We start from the raw sequence: 21,178 nt of genomic DNA on the forward strand, positions 1-21,178 counted from the left end.
GGGAGAGAGAGAGAGAGAGAGAGAGAACACGTAAGCAGGGGGAGTAGCAGAGGGAGAAGGAGAAGCAGGCTTCTTGCCGAGCAGGGAGCCAGACATGGGACTGGATCCCAGGACCCCAGGATCATGACCTGATCCGAAGGCAGATACCCACTGACTGAGCCACCCAGGCGCCCCCAAAGCTTTCTTACACATTCCTCATGCTTGTCTCCTTGCACTGTCCTTCTCTATACGGTGTTTTGCTGAGCACCGACAATGTGCCAGTCACTGAACCCTTGAGCTGAGACGCTGACTTATTCAAGTGAATACATACTATGGTGGAGAACTAGGAGTTACACTCAGGTTTCTCACACCAAGGTCCAAAACTCTTTTGAATGTTACACAACTATTTTCTGCAAAAATTCCAGATACAAACTTCAGATGAGAAAATTTCCCATATATCAGAAGGTTATGTGATTTTTTTTCAGTCTGATACTAAAGAGAAAAGAAACTCATGAAAAACATTAAATAGACATAAAAAATTTTCCTCCAGAAATACAAATGAAGACTTGGGGGAACGAAGCAATACGCAGGCCCAGGAGAGCACAGGCTCCCTCCTGTGAAGGCCCTCCAGGGAAGCCAGCACTAGGAGGCAGCTCTGCAGCCCTCCTGTAGCCCCTGGCTCGGCATTCAGTTCTTTCTCTTAGAGCTTATCTCATACACGCTTTAAAAGACGTCCTTCTACGCTGCTGAACTGTGTGTTACTTGAGGTAGAGACTATTTTCTCAGGCTAAAACATGCGTGCCTAGCATGTGGTTGGCACTTTAGGTGATGCCTGGAAAGGAGCACCTAGTTTCTTTTTGCTCCTGAAATTCCCACCCGGAAACCAGGCAAAATAAAGCTGTCTTCCAAATGCCACTTCCACTTCTACACACAGACAGGCCTCTAAAATACCCAAGCAACGCTTGCTCATTCGGGGTTTCCATTGCTGGCTCCCACAGAGAAAGAGGAAACAAAACAAGCCTTAGAGAACTGCTAGGTTCCAAAGTAGCAATAAGTACAGGTTTTTATTGACAAGCAAACAAAGGTTTCTCTATATTGCTGGCTGTCTCAGAACTCCCTCTTTTATAAGGTCTCTCTCTCAGTCTTACTTCTGAGGGGTACAGTTCGTGTTTCCTTCCCCCTTATCTATTTAAGTAAAGAATACAGTAAGAATCAATTAGACTCACTAGACCTACAGTCTCTAATGAATCAAAACCTGTCAATCAGTAAGCTCATTCAAGAACCCACCCCCCTAAACATGAGATTCATCTATATTTCCACAGAAACTCGGACCAATCTCCCCTGTAGACTCCTCGGCCCTTTTGTTAAAAGAGAAAAATTAAATCATGCTCTCCTTTACTGCCATCTCTGAAAGGTTACAATCGTAAAGGGGACAACACAGACATTAAAAGATGCTGTTATGTTAATATTACATAGGTTAATTCCATGTGTTAGGTGACCCTAACACCCAGAGGGAGTGAGGGAAGGCTGGGGCTTCGGCTGGAACAAAGTATACAGAGAACAGTCCAAAGGCACATGGCTGAAAATACACTGGTGACTTGGGGGGCTGGGGAGGAACAGCAGTTGGGCTACAGTGAAACCAATAAATGGGAAAATTAGCCAGGGCAAAATCTGGACAGCTTTGAAGACCACACTTAAGAGTTCTCATTTCCATTCAGTTATCCACTGAGGGCGGACTCTTCCTAAACATTCCACCGCCCTCGCTTCTGTTTGAAGTAAAGATTCAAAGCAGTTCAGAATAATTGATACAGCCTTCTTGAAGAATCCAGGCAAAGTTATTTTATCTTTCGGTCGCAAAGCTAACAAACACAAACACTCCAATTTCAGTATCATCTTCTACCGGAATTGTTTGTTGGTATTTTTCCTAGTATGAATAAATTGACAGCAGGGATCTCATTTCAACCAACATAACCACACCACTTAGCAAAGCATCTTCCGAAAATGAAATTTTTTTTTAGGATTTTATTTATTTGATGAGGGGGGCAGGGCGGGGAGAGCACAAGCAGGGGGAGCAGCAGAGGCAGAGGGACAGGGAGAACAGGCTCCCCACTGACTAGGGAGCACGACGCGGGGCTCCATCCCAGGACCCCGGGATCATGGCCTGAGCCCAAGGCAGATGCTTTACCGACTGAGCCACCCTGACGTCCCCAGACAACAAATCTTGAAGCTAGACTAGGGTGCCTTGTACTGAATCCTGCCGAAACACCTACAAATGTGAACTACTGCCTCAGCTGTCATCCATAAAATGGAAAGAATGGTGCCTACCTTGTATCGGTGACATGACCGAACAGCATCTGGCACACAGTCCGCTCTCACTAAATGCCAATTGGTCATGAACCCCTTCTGCTCCTTTTCCTTCCACATCCAATCACAAAGCCCTCTCAGCTACTTCGAAAATAGCTCTGGGAATCTACATTCTGTCCGTGTCCACTCTGCCCATTCCTCTGACCAAATTCTCTTGCCTGAGTTACTACAACTCCTCCATGGCCCTTCTTCTGAGCTCCATGCAAATGTCACTTGTCGGGACAAACGTCCTCAACCCCCCCACCCCCAGTCTAAAATCTCACAGAGCACAGTACATTTTAATTTTCCTGCTATCATTTGTGTCTCACTAGAAGGTGAACTCCAGAAGGGTGGGAATCCTGTATACCTCATTGTATCCCCTAGTGCCCAGCTAAGGATCTGGAACAAGGTGCATATGCCAATACTGAATGAATGAAGGAATGACCAGGAGTTTCTAGGGTTTCCTTAGAAGTTACTACTTAGTTGTGGATTGTATTATCAACGTGTTTAAGAAACCACAATAAAATAAGAAAATATTGGGATCCCTGGGTGGCTCAGTGGTTTAACGCCTGCCTTTGGCCCAGGGCCTGATCCTGGAGTCCCAGGATCGAGTCCTACATCGGGCTCCCTGCATGGAGCCTGCTTCTCCCTCTGCCTTTCTCTTTCTCTCTGTCTCTCATGAATAAATAAAATCTTTAAAAAATATATTAAAGGAAAACTTAACTTCTAATTCCATTTAGGAAGAGTCAACTCTCAGTTCATTCAGCTCCACAAATTCGGACAAATTCACAAAAGAGGGAAAGTAAATTATGTCTATAGATTAAATTTTCCTTTCCCTATCATAACAGCTCAGAGGTGTCCCCATAGGTCACAGACATAGTGGGTGTAACTATAAAACCCATCCGAGAATTTAATTTGTTGGAGGAGTCTTCCTGCAATTTACATTTATTTAAAAGCTCTTAAAAGAAATCTATAGTTACACACCAAATTGTTGCATACCTGGGAGACGTGTGTGTAGGCAGAGGGACCTTTAATTTTCTCAAAATATTTTGGCAGTGTTTGAATGTTTTATTGGATCTGTGTTTTAAAATAGAAAAATAAGACATTAAAAAGAATCCTACACCAAGGCAACCAAAAAAAAAAAAAAAAAAACTTGCTTGCTCCATCAGGGATTTTTATTTATAGAAAGTATGAAAACAAGGTTCTAATTACAGTTCTCTAAGATTTTCTTATAAGCCTATTCCCTAGTCAGATTTAAATGTGTTAGACTGCAATCCTATTTGATTTGGGAAATGTTTAATTTCCTCTATGAAAAGCTGGTGTCATTCTTAAACATGCACACACAGAAGCACAACCAAATCTGCCCGGCTCTGCTGTGCTCCAGCTAAACTGAAGGAAGTAACTTAAGGTCTTTTAAGGTCTTCACATGGTTGATAAATAACCAGAGGAAAAGGAAATTAAGGATACAAAGTATTTATATCCTTTTTAGGACTACTGACATTCAACTCTGGGCAACATTTTAGAAGAAATGCAGACAGAATCCAGATGTGGTAAAAAAAAAAAAAGGAGGTGGGCTTGAAGGTCTCTTCTCCCATTTTTAAATAAACATGTTTCATTGGAAAAGTTTAGCTGCCTTTAGCTACAAGATACAGAATACAAATTTAACTAAGAGTCTAGAACTATGTTTGATGAAACAGTGCTACAGAAAGAACCAGTTACAAATGGTCTCCAGATATGAATGCCTTGGTTGTTCCTGAGGAATTTGAAACAATGTTTCAATTAAATGTGTGAATTATTAGAGAAGTTAAGAGTATTCTAACTGAACACATTAAAAAACCATCAAAATCTTAGGCTTTAATTCTGTATCTTATTTCCAGTGTTTTTTGAACTATTTCATACCTGAAGTAGGTCAGTTGAAAAACTAAATTTATCTTTTCTCAAAGTCCACATTTTGTTGTTCTATCACATTAGCATTTGCATTTGAGGAAGAGCAAATTAGAAGATAGGGCCATTAATGCGAAGTACATTTGAAAGTAAATTCCAAGTGTCACAAAATGATTTAGGCAGGAAAAACAATTGACTAAAATATTTATGAGTGTTAATGAGAAAGTATGTATTATTAATACTTAATGTTTTTGTCCTACAAATATCAATGATCAACTTTTAGTGCATTCTGTTTGAAGGAAGGAAAAGAGCAGAACTTTTTATTGAAAATGAGAAAAGAACTCTGACATTTAGAAAAAAAAAATTTCATTAACTTTTAATAGCTTCCAAAACCACATGTTAAGATTTTTCATTACCTACCCTATTACATACAATTATTGTTTATGCAAGAATCTCAACACTTAGGGATAGCATCCTGGGATAGAACTATGGTAAATCTGGTTCCCCCCAACCTTCTGCTGGAGTCCTCACTGCTGCCTCTACCAGTATGCCCCACTTTCTTTTTAGCTTCCTACAGGTTTTCCTTGCACTCCAGCTCCAAGAATAAGCAGGACTGAGTTAAGTTACTAATGTGTGGGGGTTGAATAGTGATCCCCACAAAAGACTGTCTATGTCTTAAGCGTGTAACCTATAAACGTGACCTCACTTGGGAAAAGGGTCTTGGGTTAAGGATTCTGAGTTTTGGAGCTCATCCTGGATTATCTGGGTGAGCCCTAAACCCAATGACAAGTGTCCTTAGAAAAGAAAGGCAGAGGGACATCTGACACAGTCAGAAGAGGGGGAGGCAAAGAGAGCATGGAGGCAGATTGTGGAATTACATGGCTACAAGTCAAGGAATGCCCACAGCCACAGGAAGCTCAAAGAGCCAAAAAGGAAAGACTCTGCCCTAGAGCCTCAAGAGGGAGTACAGCCCCACAAACACCTTGATTTCAGACACTGGCCTCTAAAATTGCAAGAATCAATTTATCTTGTTTTAAGCCACTAAATCTGAGGTGATTTGTTTGGCAGCAACAGAAAAGAAGTACAATTATTTGAATCAGTGCCCCCCAAAATAATAAAGAGGTGTGTGTTGGTTGTCAGGGGTCAAGGTAAGAGAGATATGTGAAACTTTTAAAATCCTTATCGCTTATTCCAAAGTAAATGGTGAAGGTACCCTGTTGAGTTTCAGTACTTATAAGATTCTAGAACCTAAAGGGATAAATTATAAAGTCATTTTAGCAACAGTGATTGAAATGCTCCCGTGTCAGAAATGCACGTGAAAATAAAGTTGTAGAAATAGGAAAGAACAGATATTTACCTAGAATCTGATGGAACATTCAAGTGTACCTGTTGGAACAGGTTTACTTGTCAAGCACAGATCACGAACTTCCTACTTCTCTTCAGCTTAAAAATTCTATACATAAAAAAATATTTTGTTACCCTACTATGAACCATTTCTTTTTTAAACCTAGACTTAAAAAGCATTAAAACTGCATTTAAAAAATTCTACTAACTAATCAACAGGCAAATGCAAATCAAAACCACAATAAGTTATTACCTTATACCTGTCAGAACGGTTAGCAGGTTAGTATCAAAAAGACATTTGGTGAGGATGTGGAGAAAAGAGAACCTTCCTGCACTGTTGGTGGGAACAGAAATTGGTGCAGCCACTGTGGAGGTTCCTCAAAAATCAAAAACAGAAATACCACCTGATCCAGTAATTCCACTATTGGGTATTTACCCAAATAAAACAAAAACACTAATCAAAAAGATATGCACGGTACTGTATGTTTATTGCAGCATTGTTCACAATAGCCAAGACACAGAAGCAACCTAAATGTCCACTGGTGGATAAAGAACATGTGCTACACACACACACACACACACACACACACACACTGGGATATTACTCAGCCATAAAAAGGAATGATCCTGGCATTGGGGACAACATGCATGGACCTAAAGGGTATTATGCTAAGTGAAGGAAGACAGACAAATACCATACAGTTTCAATTTATATGTGTTATCTGAAAAAAAAAAAAGGAACAGGCCGATAAATACAGAGATCAAACTGGTGGTTGCCAGATGGGAGGGGATGGAAAAAATTCTAATTTAAATATACTTCTACAATGTATATTATTTAATGGTGAACTTCCTTTCATTCAAATTGCTAACACTTCTTCAGAAATGAATCAACATTCTTTTATACAGAACAAAGCTGAGGATCATCTCTGGTCTTTGCAAATTAGAGGTGATAAACAATTCAAGTACAGAAAAAAAAAGAAGTCCCCTAGCAAAATAATTTTTTTTTTTTAAAGGCTAAAATGTTAATCAGAACTTTACACGGACAAAGTCAGTGATGAAAACTAGTAAGTAAAACTAAGAATAAGGTGACAGGATACCATCGTTCATGCATTTGTAAAGGGACATCTGATGGCCCTCAAGGACAATTCAAAGTTTTACTTGGTGTGTGTTCTTTAAAATTTATTAGGAATTCTAGAACTGATTGCTCACTGACCATCAACAGATTGAATTTTTTAAAAACCCGTGTGCGGAGACCTCAATAATTAAGTTGGAGATCTACCCTGAACAGGGTACAAGATAAGACATACAATTTAGAAACACTGAATTTTACAATCATTTCGAAAATAAAAAACTTGCTCAACACATAGTACTTCGCTGGTGTATGTTATACATTATATTGCATGGGACGTGCTATATTCTTTGAACAAAAATGAAATAACCCACCAGAGGTAGTATTATTTTTCTAAAAGGAAGCCCGCCCACTTTGTCCTATATTTTGTCTGCATCCTAGCTCAGGTCAGCTGTCACAGGACGTGAAATTATTTAATCATGACAAAACCCTACATTTAAACGAACGCAGTGAAGTAAGAGCACAGGAGAAAAGGAGTGGTCTGAATTCCTGAAAATCTTAAACGAAGCCCCTCTTAAAAGTCAATCAAAAGGAAACAACCGTCTGGAAGAGTGATCTTTCTTTTCTAGGAAGCACTTACAGATACTGGTTTAAATGTAGGCCCTGGCTTCTCCTACTTCCCTTCCCCCAAACAACTTCCAACTGGGGCAAACTCAGTCATCAGGGATCCACAGCAGTGCAACTGCAAACTGAAAATAGTAGCTGGTTGACAACAGGGTGAAAACAGCTGCTCAGGGGGGAAAAAAGGCAAAAAGACAAATCCAATGCCATTTCATTCCCTTCAACTCAACCCCACTAGGAAAAGAAAAGGGGAGGGGGGGGGGAGGGGGAGAGGACTAACTGGAGATAAGGAATAACCAGGAATCCAGCTATCTTTTTATTTTATTTTTTGCAAATTTGGAAAAGGAAAATTCAAAATGGCTATTTTTGTCAAATAACTAAAGTGAAGGGGGTCTTCTACATTTTCTTTTTCTTTCTTTTCTTTTTTCTTTTTTTTTTACAAATTTAATCTACAGATCCAATCTCTACAGATACAGTAACAGAAAGTAACCAGACCAAAAAAAAAAAAAAAAAAAAAAAGAGCCACTCATTCAAGCCTGGAGGTTGGCAAGAACTTTATCTACAGTAAGGCTTCTACAGTAACAAATGTATTCATTTCCTCGCCCAGCTTTCACTTCTACTGCCGAAGAACGCAAAGCAAAGTTGTACTTCTTGTCCAGACAGCGACATTCGATAGTTTGAAGAGGTCTCCGGTTTTTGAAAGCGCACTTCTGACTTCAAACACTACCAACCCTGCTTAGACCAGACGCCAAAAGCTTGTCAACCGCTTGCCCTACTTAGGCATTCATCTGCACCTACTTAAGCTGAGCTCCCAGATGGGGGGGGGGGGGGGGGGACGGACCCCACGTGTGGCCTCCACACGGGAACCGCAGCTTCTCGGTGACCGGGGGTACCTGCCAGCGAGCATCCCGGACCAAACCCTACCAAGGTCGCGAACCTGCCCTCTCGGTGGGAGGATGGGACCATGGCACGTGTCCTCCCGCCACATCTGCGGGGCAGAGCGGACCGATCCTAAAGTACCCTGGGGGGAATGGGGCGGGGGGCGGGATGAAAGGTGCCCAGCGCGGACCCTGCTGGGGTGGGGCTGTGGGGGGCAGGTGGAGATGGGGGGCAGGTGGGGATGGGGGGCGGGGGGGCTGGGAGGGCAGGATGAAACGTGCCCAACGGGGACCTGCTGGGGGTGGGGCTGGGGGGGCAGGTGGAGATGGGGGGCAGGTGGCGCTGGGGGTGAGGGGCAGGTGAGATGGGAGTGCTGGAGGGGGCTGGAGGGGGCAGGTGAGATGGGGGTGCAGGTGGGCTGGAGGGGGCAGGTGAGATGGGGAGGCAGGTGGGGCTGGAAGGGGCAGTTGAGATGGGGAGGCAGGTGGGGCTGGGGTGCAGGTGGGGCTGGAGGGGGCAGGTGGAGATGAGGCAGGTGGAGATGGGGGGCAGGTGGGGCTGGAGGGGGCAGGTGGAGATGGAGGCAGGTGGAGATGGGGGGCAGGTGGGGCTGGAGGGGGCAGGTGAGATGGGGGTGCAGGTGGGGCTGGAGGGGGCAGGTGAGATGAGGAGGCAGGTGGGGCTGGAGGGGGCAGGTGAGATGAGGAGGCAGGTGGGGCTGGAGGGGGCAGGTGAGATGAGGCAGGTGGGGTTGGAGGGGGCAAGTGGGATGGGGAGGCAGGTGGGGCTGGGGGCAGCTGGGGGTGGGGGGCAGGTAGGGCTGGGGTAGCAGGTGAGATGGGAGGCAGGTGGGGCTGGGGGGCAGCTGGGGGTGGGGGGCAGGTAGGGCTGGAGGGAGCAGGTGAGATGGGGAGGCAGGTGGGGCTGGGGGGCAGCTGGGGGTGGGGGGCAGGTAGGGCTGGAAGGGGCAGGTGAGATGGGGAGGCAGGTGGGGCTGGGGGGCAGCTGGGGGTGGGGGGCAGGTAGGGCTGGAAGGGGCAGGTGAGATGGGGAGGCAGGTGGGGCTGGGGGGCAGCTGGGGGTGGGGGGCAGGTAGGGCTGGAAGGGGCAGGTGAGATGGGGAGGCAGGTGGGGCTGGAGGGGGCAGGTGGGATGGGGAGGCAGGTGGGGCTGGGGGGCAGGTAGGGCTGGAAGGGGCAGGTGGGGCTGGCGGGCGGGGCAGGCGGCAGGGCGGCGCGGGGCGGCCGTGGCTCACCTGCACGCCGGTGTAGTTCTCGAAGAAGAAGAGCACCATGCTCTGATAGACGCAGTAGAGCCGGTCGTCCACCGCCTGGTAGAGGCGCGCGGGCAGGAAGGCGGACAGCAGCCGCCAGGCGCCCCAGGCCAGCACGTAGGTGGGGGCCGAGCCCAGGAGCACGGCGGCCGGCAGCACGCAGCGCATCGAGTACATGTGGAGCACCAGGGACAGCAGCATCCTCCCGGCCGCGCGGACCCCGCCGCCCGCTCCCCGCCGCCGCCGCCCGCTCCCCGCTCCCCGCCGCCGCCGCCAATCACCCGGCCGGCCCGGGCCCCGCCGCCGCCGCCGCCCCCGCTGCTCCCCGGGCCGCCCGCCGCCCCCGCGACGCCCCCAGCCGCATGGGCCGCGCCGCCGCCGGACGACACGCGGGCCGCGAGTGCGGGGCCGGGCGCGGGCGCGGGCGCAGGCGCAGGGGAGGCCGCGGCCGCCGACGCTCCCGAGCTCAGCAGCGCTCACACCCCATGACCCTCGCCCGTCACCCAGCGCCCCGGCCGGGGGGCGGGGCTCCGCGGCAACAACGCGCCGCCCCATTGGCCTGCGGTTGCCATGGTCCCCCACGGGCGGGGCTGCGTGGCACCAACGCGCCCCCTGATTGGTCGAGCGCGTGACAGCGGAGGCGCCCCTGTCGACCCGACGGGCGGGCGGCCCGGCTCCGTCCACTGCGCATGCTCCAAAGCTCGGCCTCGCTGCGGACGCGGGAAGCGGGGTCGGCGGCGGCGGGAAGGTGGGTGCGGGCGGCTGGAGGAGGGCGCCCGGGTGGCTGCGGGGCCCTGGACCCGGGATGCGCCCGGGGGCGGAGACGCCCCGTTACTTGGGGTGCAGAGAAACGGCGCTGTCTCACCTGCGCTGCACCCTCCCATCTCCAGGCGGCGGGACTCACGCAGCTTAGTCCGGGAGGCGGGAACGGCGAACCGGGGCGGCACCGACGCCTTACCTCCCGCACTCTCCGCGCCTTTTCGCGGAGACCCCCAGGGCTGCGCCTCCGCCGGTCCCCCCCGCAGGTGCACAGGACCCCGTCCCTCCCTTCACCGCCCCCCCGCAGGTGCACAGGACCCCGTCCCTCCCTTCACCGCCCCCCCGCAGGTGCACAGGACCCCGTCCCTCCCTTCACCGCCCCCCCCCCCCGCAGGTGCACAGGACCCCGTCCCTCCCTTCACCGCCCCCCCGCAGGTGCACAGGACCCCGTCCCTCCCTTCACCGCCCCCCCGCAGGTGCACAGGACCCCATCCCTCCCTTCACCGCCCCCCCGCAGGTGCACAGGACCCCGTCCCTCCCTTCACCGCCCCCCCCCCGCAGGTGCACAGGACCCCGTCCCTCCCTTCACCGCCCCCCCGCAGGTGCACAGGACCCCGTCCCTCCCTTCACCGCCCCCCCGCAGGTGCACAGGACCCCGTCCCTCCCTTCACCGCCCCCCCCCGCAGGTGCACAGGACCCCGTCCCTCCCTTCACCGCCCCCCCGCAGGTGCACAGGACCCCGTCCCTCCCTTCACCGCCCCCCCCCGCAGGTGCACAGGACCCCGTCCCTCCCTTCACCGCCCCCCCCCGCAGGTGCACAGGACCCCGTCCCTCCCTTCACCGCCCCCCCGCAGGTGCACAGGACCCCGTCCCTCCCTTCACCGCCCCCCCGCAGGTGCACAGGACCCCGTCCCTCCCTTCACCGCCCCCCCCCGCAGGTGCACAGGACCCCGTCCCTCCCTTCACCGCCCCCCCCCCGCAGGTGCACAGGACCCCGTCCCTCCCTTCACCGCCCCCCCGCAGGTGCACAGGACCCCGTCCCTCCCTTCACCGCCCCCCCGCAGGTGCACAGGACCCCGTCCCTCCCTTCACCGCCCCCCCGCAGGTGCACAGGACCCCGTCCCTCCCTTCACCGCCCCCCCCCCCGCAGGTGCACAGGACCCCGTCCCTCCCTTCACCGCCCCCCCGCAGGTGCACAGGACCCCACCCCTCCCTTCACCGCCCCCCCGCAGATGCACAGGACCCCATCCCTCCCTTCACCGCCCCCCCCGCAGGTGCACAGGACCCCGTCCCTCCCTTCACCGCCCCCCCCGCAGGTGCACAGGACCCCGTCCCTCCCTTCACCGCCCCCCCCGCAGGTGCACAGGACCCCGTCCCTCCCTTCACCGCCCCCCGCAGGTGCACAGGACCCCGTCCCTCCCTTCACCGCCCCCCCGCAGGTGCACAGGACCCCGTCCCTCCCTTCACCGCCCCCCGCAGGTGCACAGGACCCCGTCCCTCCCTTCACCGCCCCCCCCCGCAGGTGCACAGGACCCCGTCCCTCCCTTCACCGCCCCCCCGCAGGTGCACAGGACCCCGTCCCTCCCTTCACCGCCCCCCCGCAGGTGCACAGGACCCCGTCCCTCCCTTCACCGCCCCCCCCCCGCAGGTGCACAGGACCCCGTCCCTCCCTTCACCGCCCCCCCCCCGCAGGTGCACAGGACCCCATCCCTCCCTTCACCGCCCCCCCGCAGGTGCACAGGACCCCGTCCCTCCCTTCACCGCCCCCCCCCCCCCCCGCAGGTGCACAAGACCCCCATCCCTCCCTTCACCGCTCCGCCCCCTTCCCGCATCGCTAGGAAGGTGGTCACCGAAGTCCAAGCCAGCTGAGTGGCCTCTTCACGAGGCTCCTTGCACACCTGTCAGACCTTTCACCTCCCCGGGGCCTGGGGCTCTTGTCTTCCTCTTTTTTTTTTTTTTTTTTTTTTTGGATAAGGAGCCTCATCTTTTTATGTGGTACTTAAAAGCATCCTGACTATACATGCACAGTAGGTGAAGGACTGACATACTTGTGAGCTTCACAAAAATCTAGGAAGGCAGGGCAGTTGCTTTATTGATGTAAAAACAGATCCAGAAACCTTCTGGATCCTTCTGCTGCCCTTTGGCTGCAGAAGAGGTTTAATGTGTAACCTGTTCTGGGGACAGTTGTACTTCCAAAGCGTGCCAAATGCCTTGAGAAAAAAAAAATTCTTTTAATTATTATTTTTTAAAGATTTTATTTATTTATCCATGAGAGACACACACAGGGGCAGAGACACAGGCAGAGGGAGAAGCAGGCTCCATGCAGGGAGCCCAACTCAGGACTCGATCCCAGGTCTCCATGATCACGCCCTGGGCTGAAGGCAGGCACTAAACCACTGAGCCACCCGGGCTGCCCGAAATTATTTTTTTTTTCTTAATGCAAGCCTATGGGGTAGGTTTATGCAGGGAGCCGTTCTAATGGGGAACTCTAGCCAGAGCCAGGACAGTGGCTGCTTGCTTTCCGTGGCTCTATGTGATTGACATGATGCAACAGGACTGGTGGCAGATGGTTATCTTAAGGCAACCAAGCCCAGGTGAATGGAGTTCCCAAGGAAGAAGTATTTGGACGAGCATTGCCAACGGGAAGTGTCACACAAAAGAAACTTTGAACGGGGTTTCCCCTGTCTTGCCATGGAAGGCAATGGCCTGTACAGTGAGAAGAGGTAGGTTTCTTTTTGGAGGGAAAAAGTCCAGGGTGTGGGTAGTGTGCATATGCTTGTGCCACTCCTGCTTCCTTTAACGGAGACCACTGCAATAAGGAAAAGAAAAAAGTGTAAAGAGATAAAGCAAGCTTAGGGCTCACATTATGACCTCTGTGTATGAAGTTAGTAAAGACGTGTGATGTGTGCAAATAACGTCACTTTTGGCGAATTACCCCCCAGTCACTGTCCACCAAGTGGTAGAGCCCTGTGCGGTGTGGCGGCGTGCAGACGCCCAGAGCTGAAGCTGCTCTCATCCGCGTTTATATCCACACCCAGCCCTGCCCGCCCGGTTACTCCTGAGCACCCCCCTCTCTTCCTGGGAACAGTGGCTGATTTCACTCTCCCCTCTGGCCACCTAGCCCCCTTAGGAACCTAGAACCAACCCCCATTCTCTGCTTCTACTTCCTTGCCCTGTGCATTTGTTTAATCCTTTGCAATCTGAGTTCCCTTTTTACCATTCTAGAAAAAAGGGCTGTTTTAGAGAAGCGCACACAGCTACCCCTGGCCTGCGTACACTGGCTCTGGGGCCTAGCAGTGAAAAGACCGGTTCTGCTGGGGCCTTTCAGGTGTCAGGGATGGTGAGGGCTTACACGTGGGATGAGAACATAAGGAGGAGCTCCATAGAACTGTGGGGACATCTATTAAGGAGATTTCATTTAGCCTGGGACCAAGAAGGCTTCTCAAGCAGAGGGACGCTTAAAATGAAACTTCACAGTGGAATCAGCTAGGCGACAGCGAGGGAAGGAAGAGGCTGCCAGGCGAGAACCGCATATCCGGAGGACAGAAGCTGAGAGTGTGCATTGTGCCCAAATGCTGATAAAAGCCCTGTGTGGAGATTGGAATGGACCACACTTTTTTTTTTTTTTTTTTTTTAAGATTTGTATTTATTTGAGAGAGAGTGAGAGACCAAGTGCACAAAGCAGGGAGACAGGAGGGAGAGGGAGAAGCAGACTCCCTGCAGAGCAGGGAGCAGATGCAGGACTTGATCCCAGGACCCTGAGATCATGACCTGAGCCAAAGGCAGACGCTTAACAGGCTGAGCCACCAAGTTCCCCATGGAATGGGCCACATTGAAAGTCCCTTGGGCAGCCTGGGTGGCTCAGCGGTTTAGCGCAGCCTTCAGCCCAGGGCGTGATCCTGGAGTCCCAGGATCAAGTCCCGCGTCGGGTTCCCTGCATGGAGCCTGCTTTCCCTCTGCCTGTTTCTCTACCTCTCTGTGTCTCATGAATAAATAAAATCTTAAAAAAAAAAAAAAGTCCCTTAAAAGAATTGTATTTCCCTCTCACATTTTTAAGGTAATAGCTAAAATTGTTTTTATTTTAAGCTTAGTTACAAACGTTCTAATAATTTATGACATTTAAAAATGATTACAGATATCTGTTAAGTGGTCTGAATGGATTATGAATACCATGGTGATTTATCACCCATCAGCATCTGTTTAAATGCTTAGGATTTTTACCAATTAGAATTTTTCATTGATCCTTTTTCTCCTTGAGAACATATTTCATTCCACTTGTGCCACAGAATTTAACTTCATGGAATATCGTTTTATGATTCGAAGTCTTTTATTGGTCAGACTAGATCATCAAGTATCTAAGAGTAAAAATTTGTCCTGGATTGAGCTATTACTGTTAGCAATATACGGTGAATCAGTGTGTATCTCAAAATCTGATAATTAGTGTAAATAGTTTTATCAACAACTGTCTTGATGCCTTATTCAGAAGAAATTTTAAATTAACTTTTGGTGGGCAGCCCCGGTGGCCCAGTGGTTTGGCACCACCTTGGGCCCGGGTGTGACCCTGGAGACCCAGATCAAGTCCCGCGTCGGGCTCCCTGCATGGAGCCTGCTTCTCTCCCTCTGCCTGTGTCTCTGCCTCTCTCTCTGTCATGAATAAATAAAATCTTTTAAAAAAAAATTATCTTTTGGTGTCAAGTTTGTTACACCTTTCCACGTCCACAATGCAGTACCAAGTAGTAAGATTTGAGGTGGACCAGGTGGTTGGAACGGTGAAATAGTGAAATGCAAGGTGGGTCTGGACTCGCAGGAGTCTTCACAGGCAGATCAGTTTCAGGAAAGTCACACTTCTGAAAGTTGGGTCCTTTAGAACGACTCATGACCACATCTTTACATATTCTCAGGGATACCCCCATGGAGTAGTTTGAAAACAACTGGTGGAGAACGTGGCGCAAGGGAAGGAAACAAAGATGATAGTGGTTGTGTCAGGAGAGATCAACAAGAACCACCTAACAGTGGGGCTTATGAGACATGTAAAGGATTTTAGACCTTATCCCAAAGGATCTGGAAAGCTACTGAAAGGCTTAAAAGGGATTTTTCCTTTTTTAAGTTGATCAGGCAGTGGGAGAAACAGATCGGGAGCAAGTTGGAGATGTTGCTAGACTCCCAGCTAATGTAGGCTCAGACTTTCTTAGTGACCCTGTATGGAGAACAAGACATTAATTCCTCAAGTACAGCCTTTTGGGAGGGAAATTTGGATAGTATCCACCAAACACAGACGGATAGCCTTTGAATCAATACATCGAATTAAGTGAGTGTCCGTAGTAGAATGATCACATGAATTCACGAAGATGACAAGTGAAATGCTCTACTGCAGGTGGAAAGAAACAGATGGAAATGTATTGCCCTAGATGTCCAGGACATTAGGTGAAAGAAAGGTTGCTGAATGATCTACGCACTACCGTCCCATTTCAGTAAAAACTGAAACAGTCTATTTCTACATACAAAGGTCTAGAAGCCACTGATGACAGGGATTATGTCTGGGGCAGGGAAGTAAGCTCAGATGAAGTGCAGCTGGGCTGGGGCGGGTATTGTTTCAGGCTTTCACAAATACTGATTCAACAAATGTATACGCACTAACTATATAGCCCACCCACTCTGTTGGGGTTCAGAGAGAACAGATGACGGCCCTGAGATCATGACCCCCGTGAGGTGCGTGTGGAGGGGGGATGGGACTTCCCTATTGCACGGGCAAATAAAACTAAGACAAGAGCTGAAAGGTGTGATTATCCACAGGAGTTAATTAACTGGTGGTGATAAACGAGAAGGAAGGAGGGGAGAGGAATGCCTTCCAGGTTTACGCTTGAGTAACCGGGTGGAATTTCATTCGATGGAGTGGAAACAGGTTCTGTGGGGCCTGTTCAGAAAAAGCACAAGTTTCCAAATACAAAAGTAGATGTGAACATGGATATTCATTTAGAATGAGAAAAGAAATCACACACACACACACACAAAAAATAGCTGTCAGGTCACAAAAATAAAATAGCCAGGAAAATAACATTTTATTCTCTGTCGTGGATCTGTACAGTTTTCTTTCGATTGTGCAAACCATCTTATATTTTCTACATATAGCAAGAAAAGTACTCATCTTTCCTCTAGTGTGATAAATGGAAATTTAGTTTTTATCACTGTTAGTAGTTATAAACTACTCAACCTTATGCTATGACTTTAATGCATATTCAATACAAATCTTTTTTTTTTTTTTTGGTGGGGGCAGGTGTGAAGGGGCAGGATAATAGTATAGTGGGACCTTGACAACTTCATTCTAAAACTCATGAAGGAAAACAAGTAATTTTTTTAAATGGAGGAATACTGAGTGGCAGACAGAATGATACTCATCCGAACATACCAACATAATTTCTGCAACTTGTTAATTAGTTTACGTGGCAAAGGATCATTTGGGACACATGGAATTCAGGATTACCAATCAGCTCACCTTGACAGAATCCTAGGCTGTCCAGGTAGGCCCGTGGATTCACCAGGGTCCTTAAAAGTAGAAGAGGGAGGCGGAGAGGGAGCTCAGAGAGATGCGACCAGAGAGGACCGAACTCCTGTTGGCAGGCTTTGAAGACGGAGGAAGGTAGCTGAGAGCTAAGGATGGGGGGCCGGCTGCAGAACAGATCCCCTCCCAGAGCCCCCAAGAAACCAGACCTGCTGACACCTTGACTTGAATCCAGGGAGGCTCATCTTGGACTTCTGATCTCCAAAACTATAAGATAACAGATTTATATTACTCAAGCTACTATGTGGTAACTTGTTACAGCAGCAATGGAAACAACATGCTGATTGGGGGGGGGGGGTGTGCCTGCCCCAGTAGGCGCCAAAGCTACAGGCAAAGCATTTTCACTAACGAAGAAATAAATAGTTCAGCAGAGCAAAATGAAGAGCCCCCAAACCCATGTACGGTGTGTTTTATGGAGTTTTTTTGAAAGTGGCATTTAAAACCAGAGGAAAAAAAGAATGAGTTAGTCAAAAGGTAATATTAGTACAACTGTCCGTCTTTTGGAAAAACGTAAAATATGCCAACCAACGCCAGAATAAAGGCCAGATGGGATTTAAACAAAAATATTCATGAAAAAAAATTAAAAACACGGATATATTAGAAAAAATAGAATACTTTTATGATATTCAGATAGAGGAGGACTTATCTGGGATCATCCTGAGACCATACTCCTATAGTGTAGATTCTTGAGAGATCTTGGAATCTCCACAAGGTAACCTGATGGTGTTGAGCAAACAATAGTGTCTGTGCTACAAACTACAGAATGTTCACCCTGAATACTATGAGGTTTTAGGGTGTCCTTGGGGGCTTGAGGAACGCCCATGTTGTATCTACGTGAACTCAGGTGTGGAGTGTCCTTAAAGCTGTAACCTGACCACCGAAGTGCAAACTGACTGTGCAGGTGGTAACATGGTGCGGATCTGGGGGGGGGGGGGGGGGTTGCCCTTAGAAACAAAGGAAAACACTTGCCTCATTGAGTGTGGGAAGGGTCTCAACACCGTAACATTGTAGCCCAGTGCTCTGCCTCTATTGGTCAGCTACCACCCAAACCTTTATTTTTACTTGTAAAACTAAAACAGCCTTGTTCCAAAAGACCTAAACACTATTAAAAAAAAAAAATCGGATGAAATCTGAGTCTCTTTCAGTGTTGTCCCAAGTCCAACTTTCTCGCCTAGAGGTTAGCGTCGGAATAACGTTCTAGTTCCTCACCTTTGCTTCTGTTAATCGAGGTCTGTGCGTCTGTTCCCCTCTTGACCTGAAGACTTTCGTTCGGATCAGACGTCCATCCCTCCCCAACCAAGGTCCTGTCTGGGGGAAGCTGACTTTAACCCGGGCCTGTAGATGGGCCATGATTAGCATCAGGCAGTGGTGTCTGAAGTGTGGGCCTGGAGCCTCTGAGGCTCCCCCCCCAAGACACATCCAGGTGTTGTTTAAGTGTCCCCAGGTGAAAGGTTTCATAATGGCAGCAAATCGTGATTTGCCTTCCCAGGTTGAATTTTCAGTGATGTTGGGTAAACCTGCTAGCACTCTAGCACGTGTCAAAGCCAAAATACCAAAGCGAGCTAGTGACCACATGTTCTTCATCACCACATACTTGTGGCAAAAACACACTCCTTTCACTTAATATTTTTGAAGCAATAAGAACACCACGTTTATTAAATCCTTACCCTTTAAAAAAAAAATCCTTACCCTTTAACATTGCGTGTGAGTAAATGAGTATTTATGAAGCATGTGTGATTTCACCGAGGTACAATAGTTCTCTAGAGGAAAAACTTTTTTTTTTTGACTGAGCTAGCTGCTAGCTACCTCTTTATTATTATTTTTATTTTTTTAAGATTTTATTATTTATTTATGAGAGACAGAGACCTAGGCAGAGGGAGAAGCAGGCTCCATGCAGGGAGCCCAATTCGGGACTTGATTCCAGGTCTCCAGGATCACGCCCTGGGCTGAAGGTGGCGCTGAACTGCTGAGCCACACGGGCTGCCCTTTTTTTTTTTTTTTTTTTTTTAATGGAACATCCTTTTTACTTGAAAGAATAACCTAAGTTATTCTGGCAGAATTTTTTTCAAAAATGAACAAAATATCACTTCAAGGAAAATAATGGATAGTATTGCTAGTAATAAAACTTGAGCTTTCATTGAAAATCAGAATTTTGGAAAGCTTAAGTTTGCTCTCAGGAGTTTGACATGTTCCCAATACTTGACTTTTAGAAATTCCGTGATAATAACCATTACGGCTTCTCAGTTTTGTATGTCAATATTTAGATTTGCAAAAATAAGTGAACCAATAATTTGCAAATCATTGCATGGGTAAGGGATTCTTTCAAAATGCAAGAGAGATCAATGGATTCTAATGTGATAGGGTACAAAAATTTCCTATATTAAGCTCCACATTGCTAATAACCTTTAAGAACTTCTTATCTGAAAAGGCTTAACATTCCTTCCTTTTTCCAATCACATATCTGATGGAGTCTGGGTTCTCTTCATTTGTCTCCACCAAAAAAAACATGGCAACAGAGCAAATGCAGGCAATCCAGCTGTGTTCAATTCAGCTACATAGTAAAGAGACTTGCAAGACCGTGTATGACTGTAGCCATTCTTCTAAATAAATTTAGTTTTGGAAGTTGTTTTTCTTTTTCCGTGAAAAACTTGTTAAAATGTAATGGGTTTTAAAGTGTTTTCAAAGGAACTAAATATTCTTAAATTCATTTTACTTTCCAAAACAAAAAATATCAATAAGTATAACTTTTTTTTTAAGCTTTGTCTAAAGGTTTCTTGAATCATTGATCTATTACAAAGTAGCCCTGCTTGTATTTCCACAAAAATTGGTTTAGGGATGAAGTTCTAAGGGCTTCTGAGACCCAAAGGCGATTAGAATATTCTAAGAAAACAACCCTGTCCACTCTGCTAAAGGAGTTACCAGAAGAGATGCTCCTCTCTTTCTCTTCCACTGAGTGAATTGAGGTGACACCTGGAATTTCATCACTGCTTTGTTCTCTTATGGAAAGTCAGTTTTTGGATGGAGTGGACAGCCAACAGAGAAATTGATAAAGACTTAGTGTGGATTTTACTGAGATGGGAGTATCTTGGACAGAAAAGTAATAAGAATCACCCTGGCTGCTGCATTCACTGGCTGGGGCTGTCCTAAAACAGCATCACAAGCCAGGTAGTTTGATTTTTTTTTAAAAAAAAACCTCCAGCTGCTGAATCAAAGCACCTATGAAACCCACTATCAACCCTGTAGTTACAGGAGCAAGCAAATATCTATGGAAGCCAGGTTGATATGGGCTTTTCTCTTATCTATTATCTACCCAGTTCTCCACATTAGAAACCTGCAGGTTACTCTGCGTTTCTCTCTTGCTCACTGTTGACACTAGGTCACTATTCATTCACTCAATCAGTTACTGAATGCTTGTGTGCAAGGCCCTGGTACAGGACCTGGTGATATAGCCATGACCAAGGCAGATAAGATCCCAGTCTTGGCATTACTTCCACGTCAGCACTAAGATGGGTAATAGCGTGTCAAGGAGTTATAAGGGTAAGCAGTGAGCAAGGATAAGGTGATATGATAGTTGTAAAGTGACACCTTTACATCATGAGGTCAGGAAATGTCTCCCTAAGGAGACCTTTAAGTTATAATTGGAATAAGATCTAAGATGAGAGCATTTCAGGCTGAGGGAAAAGAGCAAAGGTCCTGAGTTTGGTAGGAACTGAGTAAGTAGCAGTTTTAACTTCCTGCTGGCTAAATCCTTTCAGTCCTTCTTCATTCTTCTTCCCCATCCTGCATGCAATCTATCAGCAAACTCTATTGGCTTCACCATATCAAAATACATCCAGAACCCATCTCCCCTCTCTACCTCTCATTGACCACCCTCTTAGCTATACAACCATGATAGCCTCCTACTTAGTCTCCCTGCTACTACTACTTCCCCTCATAATCCTGTTCACTATATTTGAATTGTGTCCTCAAAACTCCTACAGTGAAGTCCTAACCCTCCATCTCAGAATAGGACCTTTATTTGGGATAGGGTCTTTACAGAGGTGGTCAGATTTAAGTGAGGCCCTTCTGGGGGGCCTTAATCCATTCTGAATGGTCTCCATATAAGAAGGGGAAATTGAGGTCCTTGCACAGAAGGAATATGATGTGAAGGTCAAGGTGTCATCTCGGCCAATGACCGTGGCCTGCGTCCGATCCTTCCTGATGGCTCTCTGCCAGGACCTTGACCGCAGGCTTCAGCCTCCAGAACTATGCCAACAACGAATTTCTGGGTAAGCTACCTGGTGCACGATGCTTTGTTATGACGGCCCCAGTAAATGAATGCAGCAACCAAGGTGATCCTTCTGTTACTTCTCTGTCCAAGATCCTCCCGTCTTGGAGTAAAATCCAAAGCCCACCAGCACCCAGGAGCAGTGCTGACCACACAGAGAATGGCTGTGCCTCAGGCTCTGAGCTTCAGCAGTGCTGAAGT

The 21,178-nt window shown here is 48.0% G+C and overlaps 1 protein-coding gene and 1 long non-coding RNA gene across 10 annotated transcripts in view; both read right to left on the reverse strand.

The window, feature by feature from the left end:
* The window catches only part of AGPAT5 (1-acylglycerol-3-phosphate O-acyltransferase 5), a 57,938-nt gene extending 48,266 nt beyond the window's left edge, over window positions 1–9,672 (reverse strand). The window contains exon 1 of one of the 5 annotated variants that reach the window (XM_025445624.3): window positions 9,375–9,654. In XM_025445624.3, the coding sequence (XP_025301409.1) occupies window positions 9,375–9,593 (219 nt within the window). In that variant the 5' untranslated portion in view covers window positions 9,594–9,654. Of the gene's footprint in view, window positions 1–9,374 lie in introns of all 5 variants that reach the window. The other 4 variants (XM_035699866.2, XM_025445622.3, XM_049094790.1 and 1 more) reach the window with 4 other exon arrangements.
* A 2,741-nt stretch (window positions 9,673–12,413) lies between these two features.
* On the reverse strand, window positions 12,414–21,177 carry LOC112659154 (uncharacterized). Of its 5 annotated transcripts, XR_004805828.2 has the most exons (5): window positions 20,988–21,176; window positions 17,920–18,045; window positions 16,860–16,917; window positions 16,645–16,770; window positions 12,414–12,960 (listed from the first exon to the last, which is right to left on the reverse strand). It is a non-coding gene; the product is annotated as an uncharacterized LOC112659154 (long non-coding RNA). The 5 variants fall into 5 exon arrangements; XR_004805824.2 differs by having other exon boundaries at window positions 16,645–16,917; window positions 20,988–21,177; XR_004805826.2 differs by lacking the exons at window positions 17,920–18,045; window positions 20,988–21,176 and adding an exon at window positions 17,353–17,810.
* Window position 21,178: the final 1 nt, after the last annotated feature.

This window comes from Canis lupus, chromosome 16 (assembly GCF_003254725.2).
Source record: "Canis lupus dingo isolate Sandy chromosome 16, ASM325472v2, whole genome shotgun sequence".
Taxonomy (NCBI): domain Eukaryota; kingdom Metazoa; phylum Chordata; class Mammalia; order Carnivora; family Canidae; genus Canis; species Canis lupus.